Raw genomic sequence first — 18,484 nt, 5'->3', positions numbered from 1 at the left:
GACTGAGAGGGGGACTGGGCAGGAGGGTGTGGTGTGGCACTGCCAGTAAATACATGACAGTCAGGTAAACTTGACTTCTTGGGTTCTGTCCTGCACTCAAGGTCCTGGAATGGCTTTACTTGCCCAACCCCTGACCCTGTGAAGCTCTCCCCTTGGAGGCACTGAATGGACCTTTAACTGCTGACAGCAGGTTGTGTCCTGCTCCAACCCAGTTCGTTTCCCTGGGCTCAAGATGGTGTCTCCCACCCAACACACGTACCAATGACACTTTCCCTGTAGATACAACCCCTTCTGAAAGGTTCAATTACCAGCTGATTGGGCCAGGAATTAACATCTGATCCTTGCTGACCCAATCAGATTCTCTTGCCTGAGTATGAATTGGAACTCACGGAATTTGATGGAGACGGAAACTGCAACCGGCTATGTGATCACGAGCAGGGAGAGGAGAAAAAAACAGCGAGAAAGAAACAGGGATCTATTCTAGAAAGCTTTGAAGTGATGGATTCTAGATCTTCACAAGGCTCAGGTGTATCTTTGCCTCTGGATTGTTTCCTTCCAATAAAGCCTTCTTTTTAAAAACGTGAGATAGTTTGGAGGAGGGGGTATTCTGCTCCTCGAGACCCAACCACTGCTGACAGACTACCCCATAGCAACACCCTTCCATCTAACCACATTTCATACAAACAAAGGATAATTTTTAGTATAAGTATGTCCAGTGCAAATTTAACTGGGTGTCCTGCATTTTTATTTGCAAAATCAGGCAACCTTAGTGTGGTGACCGCAGCACATTCAGTAATATGACCCAGTCAAGGGCTAACTTCCAGATGGGGACTCTAAATACCTTGCACATTTTGGCTTACTAATATCCTTGAAACAATGAAGTCTCTAAATCACAAGCCCATCAAAAATAATCTTGCACAGAAACCAAGGGATTATGTGAGAAGACCTTTTAAGTAGCCTCTAAGATCTAAAGTTCTATGTCCCTATAACCACAAAATATATTTCAAAAATATGCTCATGGAAAACAAGGAAACCATCCGCCTCCCACCTCCCCCAGTCTGGAGTTAGGGGAGGAACCAAGCACTCACGTGTCTGTGGCTCTTGCCATGGAGTAGCCGTACAAGCTGTGGACGTCATAGTGAAGGCCCCACTGAAACTCTGCATCCATGCAGAGGGTTCTTGCAATAAGTGAGCCATCCAGGACTCCTGTGGGAACACATCTATCAGAGAAGAACTTCCCTATCAACCAGCTCTAATAAATAACCACCCAATTGTTTGCTTTCTGGTTATTGTACCTTCCCCACCAATCTCCACCCAACCAAATCCTTCCCAGATTTTTAATTATATCCTAAATGCCACTTCCTACCTGGGGCCTGCACTAAGCTCCTCACTGATTAAATGTAATTTGCATGTCCTTGAAGTCACAAAGAATGGTGCCCAGATGGGGCAACTGAGGGACTAGCTCGGAGCAATGGAAGTTGGCTTGAGATTCAACAAACATGAAGCATGCACATTTAATCAAGGGGACTTGAGTGTATAAAGTACAGACATGAGGGCAATGCAAAAGAGACCCTCTGCACTCTCTTATCATGGGCATTCACACACCAATATGAGGCATAATTCCAGAAAGTGGTAAAACTAGGAAACACTGAGGTTGAGTTTTTCCCACCAGCCCAACAGAATCAGGGTTTGGAGTCAGAAATTAAATTCAATTATAAAACATCAAGAAAATTATCTTTTTGGCCGAGTTCGGTTTGTGGGATGAAGTTCACAACCATTTTAATTATAAGAAAGGACACTAAAATTTTCCCAGGGTCAAAGGCAATTTATCTAAATCCTTATCATGCTAATGGGCACGATCCACCCCTGCAAAGGCGAGAGGCAGACCCGCTGTGCAGCAAGGCAGCTTTCACATGTACACAGACAAAATGCTGGAGGTAGGGAATGGGGTGCTTGCCAGGAGCCGGCAGAAGTGATGGCATTGCACTTTGCTGAAGAAAATTATCCTTAGTTTTGACTAAGAAGAAGATAAGAGATTGAAAGGGAAACATGATAACTGATTCCCAGTGAAAAACACTGGGGTAACACAGACTGAGCAGAGAAAAATAAAGCCTGAGGGGGTGCAAACAGTAGATTTTGAGAGAAGTTAAAAGGTTTGAAGTTCATATTCCTTCTAAAGAAGTTCTCTATTCTCTCAGTGACCAAAAAGAGGGTAAAGAAACAGCCAAACTTTGGCCCAAGGGTGCAAATGAAGTGGACAGACCAGAATGAACTAGCAGAGACTGGCCAGCTACTCACCAGGCCTGTATTCTCTTCCTGGGACTGTAAGATTATATTTTATACTTTCACTTGAAGTTAAGCTGAGGCTATGTGATTGGATTCTGGCCAAGGGAACATGAGCACCCTGAATACACTCCACTTCCAGGCCTGTCTACAAAACTCCTTTGACCCTCACGCTCCTTCACCTGGGAAGCTGGACACGAAGGACTCCGAGGTGGGAGAAGCAGGCCATGGAAGTAACTAGGTCCCCAAAGCACTGTTTGGATGAGAGCCACAAATCCTCACTGAAGTATTATATGAGCAAAAAATAAACCTTTTTTGTGTTAATGCATTGACATATTGGTGTTCGTTTGTTTCTATAGCATATCTCTTCTGTACTATTTCACACACACACACACACACACACACACACACACACACACACATACACGTTCTTTCAAAATAATCAGGAACTAGAAAATTGCCTTTGACTAGAAATGAGACTTAAAAATAGGAAGGGCTGAACAGGAACCATTGATGCCTTAAACTGTTGCTAAAGAGCAAAAAAAAAATTTAAACAAAATTACAGATTTACTTGAGTGGAAGGTAGTTTGTACCTTGGAGTATTCTGATATTCTCACAAAGTTTAAAACTGAACCATGTGAGGGGGTTGGAGGCAGCGAACAGAGAGGAAGCAACGGAACTCAGAGGAAGCACAGCCTGCAGGCTCCCCGCCTCTGCTCTCTTGCCCTCGGAGTATGTAAGCAGAAAGGTCAGCAGAAACCAAACAGTGCAAACCCCTGGTGGAGGAGTGGTTAGGGTGTGGGGGGGCCCTGAACCTGGGAAGTGAAATTGCCCTTGGCCACACTGTGTATACTGAGGTTGTTCTCAACGCGGCTAGGTAGGTGACACTTACGAGGAGTAAAAGGGGGAAAGTTCCAGTTGTTCAGTTCACACTCATGATCTGAGCCCTGGAGACAGCTGGACACTTCGTCCATTCCCTGCAAAGACACAAAATATGCAAAATGGAACATGCTACGGATAATACAGACAGTTTTTGAGGACTGTTACTGAACTAGAAGTGTGATATGGGGTTCTCATTAACTGGTTTGGGGATCTGAGTAATCTTCCTAAATTTTTCTGACCTCTGTTTCATCTTTTACATGAGACTTTATCTAAGGTGCCCTCCAACTTTAAATGGTATCAGGCACCTTTTACCTTTTATTCATTGATTTTAATCAGTTACATAAGAAATACCATTCCTAAGGCTGAGTCTCACCTTATAAGTATTGTGATTTTTATTATTGTTCGTATTGTTTCAGTATTGTTTTAAAGAACCCAAGATTTCCATTTTATAATTTCCCCAGTTTTTATTTCATTTGGTGTGTGACAAGAAGAGAAAATTGAGGTCAAATCCATTCCTTTAAAATTGATTTAAAAAATAAGTGAAACTTAATTGTGTTAACAGAGATAATTTTTCAGATTTCAAAGAAATATCTCCACCTGCTATCCCCATCTAAAAAATAAAAGGGGCTCATTAAATTATTCTCTGATGATTAACACAAAATTTTAATGAATCAGTGTGACAAATAATAGCATTATAGCTTCTAAAAAAATACTAGTTTTAAGTTGAAAGAGAGTTAACTTTCTCTTTCAGGCCATGAGAGAGTAAAGGACTCTTTCAAAAAGAAATAATCAGTTGGTTATTAATAACCAGTTGGCAGATTCAGAATTAAAATCCAGGGTTCTGAGGGGTCTAATTTACTGCATATATTATCGGCATTTCAAATACTGCAATGTGGAGCAAACCATTTTATTACAGATCAGGGTCAGGGTCAAATTTCATCTCAAAACTTGGAATATCCATTTCCAAAAGGAAGTTTAATTTGGCAATAACAACTTACAATCCATACTCCATCAAACGGCAGAATTTTATTAAACTCGGCGACCTGCTCGGTCCACCACTCTGTACAAACTGGATTACTGTAATCAGGGAAGACTGTCCGTCCAGGGTATCCCTAGAGAACAAAGAAGAAGGCTGTAGCAACTTCTCTGCCTGATGGTTCACATATGCATGTTTTGCTGTCTACTATTGCTTCCACTAGAAGCCCCATGCCTCTTATCACTTTAGAATAAAAATTTGGGACTCTCACCCAAAAACTAAATAGTAAAGTAGATGCAAGGGACCAAAGGAAGAAAAAGAAAAGGGAAAACAACTGATTAAATAGATGAGAAGCCATCAAATGTTTTTTTCTAATGAGAGAAAAGTAAACTTTCATTATGTCAGGCCAATTGGAAGAACGGCTTGAAATACAGGAAAGTCTAGTAGATAATATTTTGGAAGATAATGATTGAATTTGTTTAATGTGTTGTTAATTAAAGGTCATCTAAAACCTGCTTCAAATAATGATGTTTATAAATAATATGTCGATTTTTGGCATATGAACAACCTTTTTTAAATGGCTAAGTCAATTTCGTGCTTCTTACTCTGATGCAATATTTCTTATCCTAGCTCCTCTCCCATTGATTCCTATCAAAGAGTAGCTTTTATAAATAGCACAGATAAAGCCATAGCCCAAATTATTGAAAATTCTGAACTGATAGAATACAAGCTTTTGTGCATACATTCTTGCTCATTTTTCCAACAAATTTACAAGTTGTCATTTACAGACATCCTTATGCTCAAGGCAATACAGTGAAACTATATTTCAAAATTATATATATATATATATATATATATATATGTATATATATATATATATGTATATATATAAAATACAAAGACTTCTTAAAACTCAACATGGGAGCTTGGAAATCCCACTTCCGGTGGATTGAACTCCTGGTCCTTTGTTTTAGGTGATGGCGGATGTGGATCAAATAATAATTAGAAGCAACTTTGGCCTCTAGGAAACAGGAAGTGTGACAAAGGAGTGTTCTCATCAACATTCTACTTAGAACAAGCCCGGCAAACTTCATTCTATCCAAATGCCTCCATAATGATCCCCAACCCCTCCAGTGCTATGACCTCTGCCAACATCTTAGCTCAAATGATTTGTGTTACTTATGAATCACTGGAGTCAATGGAGGTAACTATCTAATTAAATTCTTGTAACTATGTGCAAATTCCTAATCATATACCACTGAAATATGAGCACTACTGAAATGACTCCCAGATCTGGATAATCTACTTTCTAGATAACTAAAATATGTTTATGAGACGATTTTAAGAGTAAATGAGTTTTTTCTAATAATACATTGCTTCTCAATTATCTGTAGTATTAGAAGGTCGGGGCTTGCTTCTTGGAGACTACATCTTAATCAGTCCCTCTGCAAAAAAGAAAGTTATGTGACATAATAAAGAAGCTATCTCTACAATAACAATCATACAACCTATAAATGTACCAAATCAAGATGTCATACCTCCTAAATTTATATAATGTTACATGTCAAATCTATTTCAGTTAAAAGATAAATCCATCAGAGTTTTAATCATTCTCCTGTTACCTCTACCTGTTTAAAAATAATAATAAAAGGAACCTCTACCGAGGAAACAGTCATGATACTATAACTTGCCTTCTACCCATCTTTATACCAAAAGTACAAACTTCCCCAAACAACCGTAATCTGCTCTGATTTTCTTGAGAAATTACCATTCCAATGACAAAACCATTGCTTCCCATGACCCATACTCTCTTTTCACTTCCATTCTTATACGGCTCGTAGTCAGGACCATTGGAGATGCCAGGATTCTAAAAAAAAAAAAAAAAAATGATTAATCACTCTTATTTTTGTAAACTTCATTTGCGCTTTGAATGGAAAAACTAGGCAACAGACTTAGCATTTGAACATACCATAATAATTACATATTTCAGTCCATAGTTGTGTAACTCCTGGACAAAATCTGAGAGATTGGGGAAAGCCACTCCATCAATGGTGAAGTCCTTCATTTCATTCATGTAGTCTATGTCGGAGTACTGGACATCCTGAAAGACAGTGCTGGCCGGTTAGAACCCAGGCAACGGCTCCGTGCTGATGCAAAGTGTTATAGCTCTGGTTCTTGGTCATTAAAACCGAAGCCAAATTTCTTAATGACCCTGGAACTTCCAGGACTGGGCCACCCCTCAGAAGTAAGTAAGCCCTTTATGAAAGATGCAGACGCCCTTAGGCTGCAGTTTTTTCTCTTCATCCTGATAGATGCATGTCATAGGTATTGGGAGGAATTTAAGGGTAGGGACTGTGTCTTGCCCATCTTTGTAACTTGAGAGTTTGGATGCTTGACATAAAACAGGGGTTTCTCTAAATGTTTGCTTGAATGAGCATGTTAGTAATGTTATAACTATGTGCTAACTTGGATCCTAAACAGTACACTAGAATACATCACAAAAGGAGAAAACGGTCTTCTTGCCCTGCAAAACTACTAGAGCAATAATTAACACAGATAAAAGGCAAAGGGATAGAGCTTTGAATTAACTAAACCCACACACATGGTATTTTTGTGTTTGTTTACCAACTGGTGAGGAGCTGGTATTATTCTTAGTGAGAAGATGGAAATGTGACAGCATTTAGTGACAGCTCCCAAGGTCATGTGCATGGATGGGCGGGGGTCGATTGGGGCTTGGTGACTGGCCCTTTGACTCCAGATGCTTTTTTTTTCCCAATCTGCTACATACTTCAAAGATATATAGTGATCTTCTAAGTAAGCATTCCTCATGCAGTAAGTATTCTTCATGTGTGTTAGAAGGTTCTAACTTTCGGGCCTGAAAGAAAAAGTGGCTTGTGGCCCATTGCCAGTGCAGCATCATCTGCTCTAATACTGAGCAGTCACTTAGGACCCGGACGTTTTCCACAGCCACACAGTGAGAAGGATCCCTTCCATGGAAGAAAAGCTCATATTTGTTTCCGAATCAGCCACATCACAAAAAAGCACTTCCCATCAGAGGCATGGGGACAGACTGAAACCAACACCACATGTAATCAAACTATTTTTGAATCCTCGTTCTTTCATTTAGCTAAATGTAGTGGCCTTAGAAAAGTAATTAACCATGTAGTGTCTCCATTTCCTCTTTTTCAAAATACCAATAAACATGGGTTAACCATGAATGCAAAAGGGCTTTGTAAAATACAAATGATGTGGCAATATTTGGCCTGATTCCTCCTGGACCTGAGTGTTTGCAGACAGCAGATATGGGAGAAGGAAAATGAATTTCCCCTAACTTATGAGCAGTTTCCCCTTAACTCACAGGAAAAATTCCTCTCTGTGCATTCCCTCATTGCTGCTCTGAGAGAGGGTTGAAAAATCCTGAGATCAGGCCAAAGTCATTTCTACCAGTACAATCTTCTTTCTGATGCTACATGAGCGTGCGTGCTTCACAGTTCCAAAGGTCTAGCCCAAAATAAATTGATTGACAACTTCATTAACTGCATGTTATGCACCCCCTGGAGGAGCTTGTCAAATATTATATACATACTAATTATCTTTCCATTTGTTAATGGACATTGAACATCATAAATGCTTTGCAACCATAGAGCTTTCCAAATTAGAGTATGCTAGATGTTGCAAGGTCACTGTGAGAGACTTGTGTACTTTGAGTCATCAGCTTTTAGGAACCATATCACCCAGGTGTTGCTTTCCCTTATAAAATAACAGCTAACTTTAATGGAGTTCATCCTCTGTGCCATATGCTTTCAATGCATAGTATAAAGCATTCCTCACTACCAGCCCACCAAAGTAAGCCTTAGTCCAGTATTTTACTCTCATTTTATAAAAGAGGAAACTAAGACATTAATTAACTAGGCCAACATTGATAGAGCTAAGAAGTAAAGCTAAAATTCAAAATCACATCCATCTGACTCCATAAACTATGCTCTTTTCATGACCACAGGTAATTTAGCATATAAATTTCTGACAGGTGTGTGTCTATCTACTTTCCTATGTATCATCTACCTATTCATCTATCTCTCTCTACTTTTCCTAATAAATTGAATTAGATGCAAAAAATAAAACATAGGCAATGGTGCTTTATGCATGATTAAAGAAGGTTCCAACTTACATATGGGATCCTAGCTTCACGAGTTCGGCTTACAACCTTTTTCAACCCATCAATGTTATTATAGTTCCTGCGGCTAAGCTGGAACCCAAGACTCCAGTATGGAGGCAAGAATGGTCGTCCAACGAGCTGAAAAAATAAATAAATAAGTGTCTAAGCATTTAGAATAAACACTGTTCGTAGCATCATGTCTGATATGGAAAACCCCATCCCCGCTTCCCACTTCATTTTCTGTAAGGTTTCCAGATTTAAAATGTCAGAGTCAAGGGTAATTTGCAGAAGTCTACAACTCACATCTTTCTTTCCTAAGCACTAAGTGTATTCCTGACAGCTGCAATATCAGAAAATAATGGGACTTGCAGAAAATGCTTGAATAGTGCTGTCATCTTGCAGCGAAAGAAGTAATATTCATTCTCTCAATAAATATTTTCTGAGTGTTAATGATGTAGAAGGGGCTCATGTAGGCACTTGGGATATAGTGGCATGAAGCAAACTTAGTTCCTGCTCTCACAGAGATTAAAGGAGTTAAATAAATGTCTAATATAGTTTCTGACAGTGTTATGTGCTAAGGAGAAAGGAACAGGACTGATAGGATCATAAGTGGTACGCATGAAGAAATACTGGACTATGTTGAACATCCAAGTATACAAGTGGCTCAAGCCAACATCCGAGAAGGTCCCAGATAAAGCCCATGGCTTCCTAAGAGCCCCTGTCTGCCCATATGAGAGGCTCCTCAACAGCATGCTTGGTCTCATGCCTCTGAAATCCCATACAATCCATTTTCACCTCACTAGTGGCAATGATTGTAAGATATTTCTTATTGTCATTATTTCAGGCTGTGTTATATTTCTCCTACTTGATTAGAAATTCATTGGCATCTGGGACCATATGTGTCATCTTGAACAATTTGCCTCATTTTTCCTGAGTCTGTTCATCTAAAAAGTAGGAACTTTAGGCTAAATTGTGTCTGAAGCTCCTTCCTGTCCTACAGTTAAAATAAAAAAATAGAACAGTTACTTTCATGTAGTTTCTTTTCACTAAATTTTTACTTACTGAATGAATGAATAAACTTTGCTGACTTGTGGCCTGAGATCTTTGGAATGATTGATCATACATGGATAGACTATGACTTCCTTAAAAACAGGATGGTATCTGACTTACTCTTGTGATTCACTAACTTTGCAGTGCCTCTTTAACATGCAGAAGGCTCCCCCAAAACGTGCATCAAAATAAGCATACAATGCATGAAAGACTCACAATCCCAGCATTTATAACCAGAGTTTACTCATAGTTTTATTTTTCTCTTGGTAATTTATAATGAAATTATAGGATCACAGCAAAAAATAATGGCTATCTAAAAGCAAAGCCCATACCTCCAGGTACTCCTTAACCACTTGTTCTGGAGTATTTCCCAGGAACACATAAAAGTCAAGAATGCCCCCAATTGTGCGGTAAGTGATTGCAGGGGCAGGCTGAAGGGTGACTTCTGAAGGATCAAAATAAGAAGTATTACAATTTAGTGCTTGGCCACAGCGCATACAATCTCTAAAATATGAATCCCTGAGTTATCCGAAACAGTCTCAGTCTCATTTTGAAACAGATGAAAATCACACATGTTCCTTTTTTTAGACAATTGCTGAAGTTTACAAATATTAGATGAGTAAACACAAATAAAGAATTTATTTTTTTTATGAGAAAGAAGAACAAATTCTGTTTTAATCTGGCTATGTAAAAATACAAGTGGCTGGGATATGTGAATGCAATTTAGGAAAAGTTTTAAAAACCTTGCTAGGTGAGTTTAACCACAACAGAAAAGAAAAAGAAAAACAAATGCTTCGAGCACCATTAGTCCAAAAGCTGGAGGAGGAGGATTCTGGAGTGGGGAAGGGACGGGCTATGAGGAACAATCTGCAACTCAGCCTTGTTGCCTATAGACAGACAGCATGGTTTACATGTTGAAATCTACAGGTATATTCTAAGAGTTTTATGATTTCATGTCTTACATTTAGGTCTTTAATCCATTCAGAGTTTAGTTTTATGTATGGTGTGAGACAGTGATCTAGTTTCATTCTCTTGCATGTAGCCGTCCACTTTTTCCAACACCATTTATTAAAGAGACTGTCTCTTCTTCATTGTGTATTCTTGCCTCCCTTGTCATATATTAATTGACTTATGTGTGTGGGTTTATTTCTGAGCTCTCTATTCTGTTCCACTGATCCAAGAATCTAGTCCTGTGCCAGTACCACAAAGTTTTAATCACTTTAGCTTTGTAGCATAGCTATAAATCTATGAGCATGATATGTTCAGCCTTTTCTTCTTTCTCAAGATTGCTCTGGCTACTAAGAGTTTTAAATTTTAGGATTATTTGCTCTAATGCAGTGAAAAATGCCATTGGTATTTTTAATCTGTAAATTGGTACATTGAATCTGTAAATTGCTTTAGGCAAGATGGCTATTTTGACAATATAAATTCTTCCTATCCATGAGAATGGAAGAGCTTTCCATTTATTGGTGCCTTCTTCAATTTCTTTCATCAGTGTCATAGTTTTTAGAGTACAGGTCTTTCACCTCTTTGGTTAGGTTTATTACTAGGTATTTTATTCTTTTAGATGAAACATCTATGTTCATTACAGCATTAGTCACAATAGCCAAATATGGAAGCAACCCAAATGCCCATCAATAGATGAATGGATAAAGAAGATGTACATATATACAATGGAATATTACTCAGTTATAGAAAAAGAAGAAAATCTTGTCATTTGCAATAACATGGATGAACCTAGAGGGTATCATGTTAAGCAAAGTAAGTCAGAGAAAGACAAATACCATATGCTTTCACTTACATGTGGAATCTAAACAAATGAAAAAGAAATAGACCCATAAATGCTGACAATAGACTGTTGGTTACCACAGGGAGGGGGGAGGGGGATGGGTGAAATTGATGAAGGGGTTAAGGAGTACAAACTTCAAATTATACAAATTAGTCATAGGAATGGAAGTACAACATAGAGAATATAACCAATACTATTGTAATACCTTGGTATGATAACAGGGCTAACTGCACCTACTGTGGTGAGCATTTAGTTAGATGATATTTCATTAAATAATAATTATCAAATCACTATGTTGTACATCTGAAATCAATATAATGTTGTATATCAACTATATTCCAATAAAAAAAAGAAATCTGCAGGTAACTTTGGTCCATGTCTATCAAAGGTCTCATTTTGTACAGAATATTATGGGAAACATTGTACCAAAGGAGAACCCTGAAGTAGTTTTCAATGAAAATAGCTTTCAGCATGAACTGGTTTTGTAAACAGGTTAACCTACTCTTGGATCCAGTTTCTACAGGAGCATCGTAGGGCCAATATACTTTCTGTTTAACAGTGACCTCACCAGGACAGTCATTTTTATAAAAGCAGCATCACAAAACATTCCTGCCAAGATAAAAAGATGCTTCCTACCCATGGCATTGCTGTTCATCAGAAAAACCCCAAAAGAGAAGCCACTGGTGTCTTCAAGGCACAAGAAGAATGTATGAGCTCCATAGAGATTAATCATGCCCTGTCAACAAAAATGAAAAGAATTAACAGTAGTATATCTTACAAATGTTTTTATTCACCTTGAAATGAAATCAAAAGCCTTGCACAACATGCTTGGTCAACCCTTGTTGGGGTTTTGTGTTGTACCACAACGGTATTGAAATGGTAACATCAACCAGCAAATGGGTAAACAAACACCCCGACACATCCATACAATGGAATACTGTCGGAATAATCAGAAATGAAATAGTGATACAAGCTCCATCATGAATAAACCTCAGAAGTGGTATGCTGAGTGAAAGAAACAGATACAGAGGCCCACAGATTGCATGATTCCATTTATATGAAATGTCCAGAAAAGTCAAATTGCTTGAGACAGAAAGTTGGTTTGTGATTGGGGCAGGTGTGGACACTGGTGTGGGAATGGGGATTAAGATTGAAGGGTGTGAAGGATCCTACTGGGCTGGGCTGATGAATACATAAAACTGGATTAGATGATGGTTGCACAGCTCGGTACATGTGCTAAAAATTCTTGAACTGTATGCTTAAGACAAGTTAATTTTATGGTATATAAATTATATGTTATTTTTTAAAAATTGGAAAAAATTTGCCATGACGTATAACAAAATGTTAGCAGAAATGACGGTATTATGAGCAATTCCAAATTTCTTCTTTATGCCTAACTGTATTTTCTAACTTTTCTATAATTAACCTATAAATAAGTAGGTAGTAAAAAAGTTTAAATTTTTAAAAAATGTATTGAGCCTATCACAAGGCTGTGATGAGCCCTGATATAAAAAGAGAAAATGTGTAAAACTCAAAGTGCTGTAAGAATAGAAGGTACTGAGATTATGATACACAGAAAGCTTTACGGAAACTCCCTGTGTGATGCTGCAAACTTATCCCTCAGTACAGGGCAACAGTACTGATTCTGGTAACTTCCAGGAAAGGAGGGGAAAGGGAATCAGCAGGGTATGTAAAATGCATCGGCAGGCCTATGTAAAATTAGGCTATGTTTAAAATTATAGCCAGGAGGACTCATGGACACAGTTGGATAGAATACGGACTAAGAATACTAAAAAGAAACAAAGAATAGTTGGGGAGAGTGGAAAAGAAAGAAAAAGGAAAGAGGGAAGAGGAATGAGAGGAGGGAGAAAGGAAGGAAGGGAGGGAAAGAAAAGAAAGAGGAAAGAAAAAAGAAGTCTTTTAATCCAATCTGAGACTATGTACCTCAAGAATTTCAGCTGTAGGACGCCAAGCTTAGTGTGATACTCAGCATCCTTTATCTGTCAAAGTCTCTGACCATGCCTGTGAGTGAAAGGGCTGCCCATTGCTTTTCTTTCCTTCTTGGGTTCAGTAAGTGAGCTCTCTCTGTTGCATCGGATACTGGCAGGGGGGTCAGTTAAAGAGCTATTTGGTTTGCTCATCTCCTCTGGCCTATGAACTACAAAACTTCAGTCCTGTCCTTCCTTTGCAACATACATCAACCTTTGCTCCTACACAGATCTGAGAAACATCATCAATGAACGGAGACTTCAAGACATGCGCTACAAACCAATACTACGCAAAGCATTGTCCATGGACTGCTTCCTGCCCAAACCCTTCGCTGTAAGTCAGCAAGGTAGGTACAGAAACCACGAGAAAGACTTTAGAAACTCTATTGTAACAATTTAAAAGAGTAATTTTACATCTGTTCAATTTAAAATCCGAGCTTGTATTTTGTATGTCTTTGAGTATTTTTATTTCACTTTCCCAGTATATTTTACTTTTAATTATATCTTACAAAAGTACCGTCTGTGCTGGATTACAAAAGAAAGAAAAGAAAAGAAAGGAAAGGAGGGAGGGAGGGAGGGAGGGAGGGGAGGGAACTACTCCTTTACTACAGATAAATTGAGAAGCATTGCTCTAGACTAGTTTGAGCTCTTCGCACACTTTAATATGCATGCAATTCACTTGTAGATCTTGTTAAAAATGCAGATGCTGATTCAGTAGGTCTGAGCAATGGCCTGAGATTCTGCATTTCTAACAACTTTCCGTGATGCCAACACTGCTGTCTCTGGAACATACTTTAACCAGCAGAGACCCAGAACAACATTAAAGCTGCCAATAGAGGCATGTTTTAGTCTACAAGGTACTACTGAGAATAGCTCCTCCTGAAGCTCTAGATACTACTTAGTTTATACAAACATAGTTATTTTGCAGAAGTATTTTCTAATATATATTAGGCCATACTACAGTCACTGAATTATATTTTTCTTTAAAACTGAGATTTTTTTAAGGAATTGATGTATTGGCAATTGTGAGTTTGTAAGTCTCAGCAACAAAGTTTCTCCAATATAAACTGTTCTAAACTGGGCAAAATAATATACAGATGTAATTCTGCCTCCATTCCACTCTAGGTTGCTTCACTCCATAGGCTACTTTCTGGAAAGGAGAGCAAGTCTCTGTGAGCATAGCAGGGGGAGGGGGCCTCACCTCAGTGGGCCTGGCGTCCCGGGTGAAGATGGGCCAGGTCTTCCAGGTCATGTTGTGGCGGTACCGCTGGTGCACATGCTCTCCTAGCCCATACACATTGGTGCTGGGCAGCCGGAGAGACAGCTGCAGGAACTGCTGGGCGAACTGCAGGGGCCCGATGCTCGTGTCCAACCTGGGCCGTGGAGTAAGAGCCAGTCACCAAACAACGCTCTGCCAGGAAACTGCTGCTTCCCCTGAACACTTGGAGAAGAACTGTTTCAAGTGCTATCATCCACGTTAATGCTACCTTTAAAGGCCTTTCCTAGGGTGTCTTGGTTAGTTCTTGAGGAGCATAGCACTGGTGATGCGACACCAGAAACTCAAGTTGATGACTAAGGGAAGAAAGCAGGTGCAGTCTTACATTTGCTGTGCACCTCCTTCAGGCCAAGCACACTTCGGATGCTTCATAAATATGCCCTCAGTACTCAAGCAACAGTGGCTATTCTGATTCCCTCTCTATGGGGAGGTGCTCCACTTAGTGTCACACAGCTGACTGGTGATGGCTGGCGCCAGGATGTGAAGGCACCTGTTAGTGACATTAATCCTTGTATTTCCTCCAGTACAATTGACCACCTAAACTCAAGCTGCTGTTAGGTAAGTTTCTCAAGAAATAATAATTGAGAATGACAAACACTGAAGTTGAGTTCCAGTGTGAATGGTAACCCCAAATAGTAAAATGCCTTATTTCATAACGTATGTGAACCGCAAGTATATTTACATAACCTGGCAAACTAACATTTTTTGCAGTCATGAACATTAACAGTGTTTACAGTATTTACAGTAAAAGCTCTGACATTTTTCTGAGGCTCAAACATTTTCCCAAGTCCAATTATCACCCACTCCCAGTAAGACAGAACGAAAGGCATCAGAACTGTGGTGAAACTCACAAGACTCTTTTGTTGCTCGTCCTCATTATTTTGATGCTGAAGGGTTTATGAACGACTTCTATGTTATAGCCCAAATTGAAGGTATTAGCAGTCCTGTTAAGTGAGTTAATATTTTCATGGGGGACTTCATAGCGCATGTTATTGGCATCAGTGATCTGTCAGAAGAAAAACAGAAGGGACAACTCCAGATAAGACCACTCCCTTGTAGACCTAGCTACAAAAGATTTTTGCTCTCAAACAGCCCACAATGAGAATACCTTCTAATTCTTAACCCTGTGTTTCCTCATGGGTGGGGAGAAATCACCCAGTCATGTCCACCATCAAAGAGGGGCAGAGGCACTGCTCTGCAATGCATGAAGGAGAATGATCTGAACCCAGCATAGGGGCACTTCTTTCTTCAATGGTAACTATCAAACCAACCTTAAAATGAAAACGACTGGATGTCTGATATTCAGCTGTGAAGAGGGTGTTGATGACATCATATCCAAACAAAGATGGAGACGGCAACCTTTTCAACTGGGCAGTAAACCCTAGTGGGAGCAGGAAGAGAGAGACAGAAGAGAGGGGAGATCTTAGCCTTTATTTTGTAGCTTACTTATTTGGGCTATAAAGAGTTGTTCCCGGGGGCAACCTTAGGGCATTGCTCACCTGTGCTTGTATTTTTAGGGTCATTGCTGATTTCATAGCCCCAGTTCTTAGGGAAGAAACATCTGGGAACATGAGTATCTGTCGCAACCTTCCAGCAGCATTTATATCGCCATGAGCAGACCTCCTGTCACAGTGGCACAAGTTAACATTATAGGGAATGAGGGAAGCAAAATCTTGTCTATTTATTTATAACCAAGTGTATTCCAAGAAGAATTTAAGATAGGTCATAATTCCATTCAGTTATTATTCATTCTCCTTTCATTCATACATTTATTCAGCCATCCAATACGCATTTGTTGCCTGCTAAATGAAGAACTAATAATTCAGATAAATAAGATGCAGATCTTGCCGCCCGCAGCTGGAGCTCCTCACAGCTGTTGGGGAAGGTCTTCCTAACTGACAGGCGTCCCCAAGTAGTTGCTCATAAGCTAAGGGAGGGGAGGAGAGATGCTGGGAACCAGGAGGCGTGGCGACGACCAGCGGCAGATTCTCTCCTGCAGTCCTTCCTTCCGGCCTCAAGACTCAGCGTGAGCCCAGGTAAAAAGGACAGGCAGTCAGAGATAATTAAACATGAAGATGACAGTCAAGAACTGCCAGCCATTTGAGAGAAACCAATGCCATGAGAAAGGTACCAAACTTAATAAATTGAATGAACAAATTGGAGGAAACAGCTAACAGAAGAAACATGACAAGCGTTCAAAACAGGTATCATCTTCAGAGAGAGGCACAGAGCTGTTGCTTCCATTAAAAATAAAATAATACAGATTATTGAAAGTTAAGATATCAAACAAGATTGAAAACACTTTAATGTTTGGATGCAATAACAAAAAGGAAACAGTAAAAGATGTTATAACAAAACAAAATTAATCAAGTTTAAGACTGTCCTAGAACATCACACACAAAGATAACGAAATGGAAAAATGAGAGGAAGAGAGAGCAGAGTGACCAATGGACTCAGATAGCAGTGCTTAACCAGAAGATTCCATAAGGAGGGGAAGGAACACAGGTGGGGGTGGGGGGTCAAAGAGAGAAAGCAATGCTATACGGAATGGACAGCACAATACACAAGCCAAGAAACTAGAAAAGAACAGAATAAACCATAAAAATGACATGAACAACTTACACTAGTAAAAACAGTAATTTTGAAAAGAAGAAAGGAGCAGGCATCTACAGTCACCAATTCAAAACTTGAAATTAGAATCCTCTCTGTCCAGGTTTTCATCTAGGATCGCTGACACAGAGCTGCAGCAAGTGCAGTAGGCAGACACCACCGTTCATTAAACACGCCTTGTTTCCACTATTGATTTGAAATGCCACTTTTGTTATAAACTCAATTTAAGCTCACATAAATGAAAATATGCATTTCAGAACTGCCTATAATATTCCAGTGGCATAAGTATCAATTCCTGCTATGATTCCACACTGATTGTCACTATATTGTGAGGACTTGCTTTGATATTAGTTTGGCAGATCAAAAAATCCAAAGGAGACTCTCTAAAAAGGTCAAAGAAATGTGAATACTTTATCAAGTCCTATTTTGACAAAAGAGAGGGAGACAAACAAGATTAGAAACAAAAATGGAGAATGACAGCAGATAGATAGGATTTTAAACATAAATCATAATTATAAGAAAACTCTATAAATATTTGCCGAGTGTGAAACTGTAATTTCAGTCCTTAAAGAGTAAAATGTTAAATAATTGAAATTAGATAAGAAGAACTAGAAAACCTAAAATGATCAGTAGCCATAGGAAATTGTAACATTAGTCAAAGGTCTTTCCCTAAAGAAATGATACCTTGCCCAGATGATTTAGGGACTAGAATAATCTCCTGTTGTATATATATATTTTTCAGAATATAGAAAAAAGGTGGAAAGTTTCCTGATTCATTTTATTAAACTAGCACAATTCTGGCAACAAACTAGACAAATCCAAATAAACAAGCAAACAAAAGTATATATGACAATTTCTCTTTAAAAAACAAAGATATGTAAAATTTAAATGAAATACTAGCAATTTGAATTCCTTAGTGTATTAAAAGAATTAATACATAAAAGCCAAGTAAGGATTATCAAGTGAAAGTTAGAATGGTTCAAAATTAAGAAATCTTTTAATATAATTCACAGCATTGACCTAAAGAAATCATGTGATCATCTCAAAAGAAGCAAACTATTTTTAAAATACAGTAATTTGGTACATTTAAATGCCTGAAATTTAAAAACCAAGTTATAAAATAAGATATATAGTATGACCAAATTTATGTTAAGACAAAACAAAAACTATATAAATAAAAGTGCAAAATATCTAAAGGTATGCAAAAAGCATAGAAAGATCAAGACAAGGATAACCCCAAGCTATTGAGCTGATTCTGGGAGGGGATTTGGAGGTAGAGAGGAAGCCTAAGGACTTTCCCATTTTCTTCTGCACATAGCTATGATGTCTGAATCTTTCTTATTATTGGAATATATCCAGTGTAGATTTTGTGACAAAACAATGGAAGAACATGTCACAACACTACTAATTTGGAAGAGGTATAGTACTAACAATTATTTTAGATGCTAACATCTGATGTAACTGAAAAACTGCA

The 18,484-nt window shown here is 38.7% G+C and overlaps 1 protein-coding gene across 1 annotated transcript in view; it reads right to left on the bottom strand.

Moving 5' to 3' along the window:
- The window catches only part of LOC118932546 (probable maltase-glucoamylase 2), a 189,158-nt gene that overhangs the window by 70,804 nt on the left and 99,870 nt on the right, over positions 1–18,484 (bottom strand). The window contains exons 52-63 of the mRNA XM_036926117.2: positions 15,900–16,023; positions 15,672–15,781; positions 15,252–15,406; positions 14,326–14,497; positions 11,773–11,872; positions 9,680–9,792; positions 8,310–8,435; positions 6,111–6,242; positions 5,910–6,008; positions 4,164–4,277; positions 3,176–3,260; positions 1,089–1,206 (exon numbers count right to left, since the gene is read on the bottom strand). Coding sequence (XP_036782012.2) covers positions 1,089–1,206; positions 3,176–3,260; positions 4,164–4,277; positions 5,910–6,008; positions 6,111–6,242; positions 8,310–8,435; positions 9,680–9,792; positions 11,773–11,872; positions 14,326–14,497; positions 15,252–15,406; positions 15,672–15,781; positions 15,900–16,023 — 1,448 coding nt within the window. The remainder of the gene's footprint in view (positions 1–1,088; positions 1,207–3,175; positions 3,261–4,163; positions 4,278–5,909; positions 6,009–6,110; positions 6,243–8,309; positions 8,436–9,679; positions 9,793–11,772; positions 11,873–14,325; positions 14,498–15,251; positions 15,407–15,671; positions 15,782–15,899; positions 16,024–18,484) is intronic.

This window comes from Manis pentadactyla, chromosome 7 (assembly GCF_030020395.1).
Source record: "Manis pentadactyla isolate mManPen7 chromosome 7, mManPen7.hap1, whole genome shotgun sequence".
Classification (NCBI taxonomy): Eukaryota; Metazoa; Chordata; class Mammalia; order Pholidota; family Manidae; genus Manis; species Manis pentadactyla.
Note: the sequence above shows the minus strand (reverse complement) of the source record. Positions and strands in the feature narration are given on the sequence as shown.